Raw genomic sequence first — 3,435 nt, 5'->3', positions numbered from 1 at the left:
ATATCTTGCATGTCTCTCAAAAAGTGCATTATTCTTTGTACAAGCTTAAGTTTAACAAAAACTCCTTGTCCACTAGGTTAAGGATAAGGCTGGTATTAGCTTTAATTATGCCGCACATTGACTACTGCTGCCTAGTCTATCACGGTTTGACTGGAGAATTGAACACCATATTACAGAGACTTGTGAATTGTTGCATTCGCTTTATATTTGATCTCAAGCGTGACGAACATATTGCTCCGTTCAGGCGACAATTGGGGTGGCTTACAGTCGAAAACAGGAGGTTATACTTTCTTGGCTGTCAAACGTTTCGCATTCTTCGCATGCACTCTCCCTCGTATCTGCGTGACAATTTCGCTTTGCTTGATCCGCTATTGAGGAGATCTGATCGTCGTCTTGATGCATCCCAAACCTTTCATATTCCTTCCCATAGAACTACCACCTATAGAAACTCTTTTCATCTTTCATCTATTTACTTTTGGCATTTTCTTCCAGGCAATATTACCTCTGCTTCCTCAATTGTCTCCTTCAAGGGTCTTTTCAGGGCGTATTTGTTGGCAGGTGAGGTTGCATGATATTGATTGCTGGTGCGGGGCTTTTGATGGCGTTTTCCCTGTTATCGGCTTGTAAGTTGTGCAGCGTCTTATTATTCTTAGTATTAGTTTTAGTTTTATTCTACTTACGTTGTTCCTATTTTTAAGTTGCGTTAGTTCTAGTCCTTTTACAGCGTATACTGTTATAATAAGCTACTGGTTGTGCTCTACACTTAACCGATTTGTGTAAGAGAGAGCATGCACATTTTGCTTTCTTTTTGTATTGTTAATATTTGCCCTATAGTTTTTCTTGGGCATAATAAATTTAATCTATCTATCTATCTATCTCTCTCTCTCTCTCTCTTTCTCTCTCTCTCTCTTTCTTTCTGCCTTCACTAACCTTCCTCTATCCATCGTGCATGTGCGTGTGTATACGTGCCTCCTACCTCTCTCCTTCTTCTCTCTTACTTACTTTTGCTTCACTCTCTGCCTTCGCCCACGCCTTCTCTCCCTTTCTTCCACTCTAATCTTCGCTTTTCTTCAATACTTCCTTTTTGCCTTCCTTGTTTCCGTATCCTACGCTTTCTCCTCGCCTTACCGTCGCCACGTGCCTCTCTGCGCTTTCACCTCACTCGATCGACCCCTTCGATCGACCAATCGATCTCCATCACTCGTCTCTCCTCATTGCTGTGCCGACGCTAGTTGCGTGTCCGCCCATCGACTCTCGCGCCGTCCTCTCCTCGTTGGTATCTCCTCTCTCCCTCTTACCGACTCGTTCTGCGCTTCAACTCCGCCCGACGGTCCCGCCGCCCCGCAGTGGTCCCAACCCACTCTTTCGAAGTCGCTGACACCCCGCGCCGGTCCGGACCGTCCACCGGAGCCCATCTCCGCCATGCCTTCCTGTCACCGTACCAACCATCGCGCCACCACTCCAACCAACCGTCTCGCTCCATGTCATCGCTCCCCTTCCACCACCTCACACCTCCCCCGTCTCAGCCCTTTCTTCCTCCTGTTCCTCGATCTAACCTCCAAACGCATTCTTACTTTCTTCGCTCAGCACTCCTCAACCACGTCATCCTCCACTCCTCCTCCACTTTCCCGGCTTCGTCCGATTCTCCTCCACCTGCTCCGCCACACTGCTCCGTCTTCCCTGACTTTAGCTCCTCACAGAACCCTTCCTTTTCTCCTCTCACACCTTAGGCCAACCGCACGCACCACCCCCCCTCCCGATGATGATGATCATCCGTCAATTCGATCCTTCGTATTTTACCGTTGTCGTTCACCTCCGAATCCGTCTCGCGAGGGGAAAAACCCCTCGGCGCGGGTCGATCGGTCAACGTCGAGAACATTTCGCACACACGCTGTAGTATCGTTCGTTTCTTATTTTTTTCCGACGCGTCATATTCGGCTGACGATGCGATACTGATGCTTTGGGGGCGACACATCGGTATAAGTAGAAAAGTTTTTACTTATATCGCGCGGTGTGTGGTGTGGTGTGGGAATTTGCGCAGACCTCTACTTCCTTCGGTTGGTACGGCGATCGGAAAGCTGAACGCCGCCACTGTCGTCGTCATCGTCCGAACCGCTCGCCGGTGACGTTAAATCGTCCACGCGTACAATTCGATCGAGGAGATCGCGCAATTGTTGCAACAGTTCGGCCTTAGAGCAGACGATATTCAGCATCCGCAGATCGAATTTACCAGCCGCCGTGACGGTCTTCGTAAATTCGTTGAATCTGTAGAACTGCGTCCGAGTGGTGAAGTACAGATTGCCGTCGACGTATCGGAGGATCGACGTCACGCCGGTCGGTATTCCGGGACACGTCGTTTCGAAAAGCGTAAATCTGACAACACTCTTCGCACATTCGTCTATCTCGCCCACCGAGTTACCGTTGAACAGCACGAAGGAACATCCTCTGTGGGTGTTTACCGTTCCGTTGATTATCGTTTTTGCGGGAAATCCGAGTTCTTGCAAGGTCTTCGGCCAATTTGGCCGCAGAGTAAATTCCGGATATTGAACCATGTATACCGAATTATCTACGAACACCATGAGATCGCCGGACGGGGATTGATAGGCGGCGGCTATGCGCGTGTAATTGTCGTGAAGAAAGCTCATATGATTCGAAAAGGCTAAAGGTCCATTGTACGTCCTACCGTCCAGATCGATCGACCAAACGTAACGCTTGTACGAGATGTACATCCGATTTTCCAAAATTAATATCGCGTTTACGCGATCAAGGGTGCACAGGTCCGGCGATGGCGGCGGCGGCGGCGCCGGCGTCTGCGGGGGCTCGTTCGTAATTTTTTCACCGTACAAACGTTGAATGTCAATAATGTCGTATTTGTCGAGCTTAACCAGATACGGCTTGTCGGGCGAGTACGCGAACATCACCGAAGTCCTGCGCTTATTGTGCAGCAATCCGAGAGAGTGACCGATCTCGTGCGTCAGCGTGTAATGCAGGGAGTACTTATCCGAGGGATTTTTACTGACGTAAATGTGCCACGGCTCGTCGGAGACGAACCCCGCTTCGTCCATCGGGAAAGACGCGTGGGCGAGCACGCCACCGGGACCTTCGAATTTGTTCGAGCAAGTTGGTCCGTTTACTTTGATATCCGTGTTACCGTGACGTAGGCGTCGCTAAGATATTATAATGTCAGGATTCGTTTCGGAGCGTTCGAACGTCAATGCCGAATGCGACCACATGTCGAACGCGGCTCGCGCCGTGCTCAACTCGTTCTCGGTGGCTACGTAAAAATCCCACGTCAGGTGCGTCTTCGGCCATTTGGATAGACTCGCTCTCATTCCGTGCTTCAGGATATCTCGGAAACCACATCGCGGTTTACCCATCAATTGCAGCGTTTCGTTGTTAGGCGTTCCATCGCCGGGCAAATCGTAGTATTTCTGA

At 49.8% G+C, this 3,435-nt stretch overlaps 1 protein-coding gene across 1 annotated transcript; it reads right to left on the bottom strand.

Annotated features, from left to right (window-relative positions):
- Positions 1-2,045: 2,045 nt before the first annotated feature.
- LOC139781430 (matrix metalloproteinase-18-like) lies at positions 2,046-3,065 on the bottom strand. Its single transcript, XM_071720284.1, has one exon. It carries the CDS (start codon positions 3,063-3,065, stop codon positions 2,046-2,048), a length of 1,020 nt encoding a protein of 339 aa, XP_071576385.1.
- Between the last annotated feature and the right edge of the window lie 370 nt (positions 3,066-3,435).

Source organism: Temnothorax nylanderi, unplaced genomic scaffold (genome assembly GCF_030848795.1).
Source record: "Temnothorax nylanderi isolate EJ_2023f unplaced genomic scaffold, tnyl_v1.0 TNYL_tig0337_pilon, whole genome shotgun sequence".
NCBI classification, from domain to species: Eukaryota; Metazoa; Arthropoda; class Insecta; order Hymenoptera; family Formicidae; genus Temnothorax; species Temnothorax nylanderi.
Note: the sequence above shows the minus strand (reverse complement) of the source record. Positions and strands in the feature narration are given on the sequence as shown.

Excerpts from the sequence above, each read along its gene's own strand:
- LOC139781430 (XM_071720284.1), bottom strand. The coding sequence starts at position 3,065 with ATGGACGAAGCGGGGTTCGTCTCCGACGAGCCGTGGCACATTTACGTC.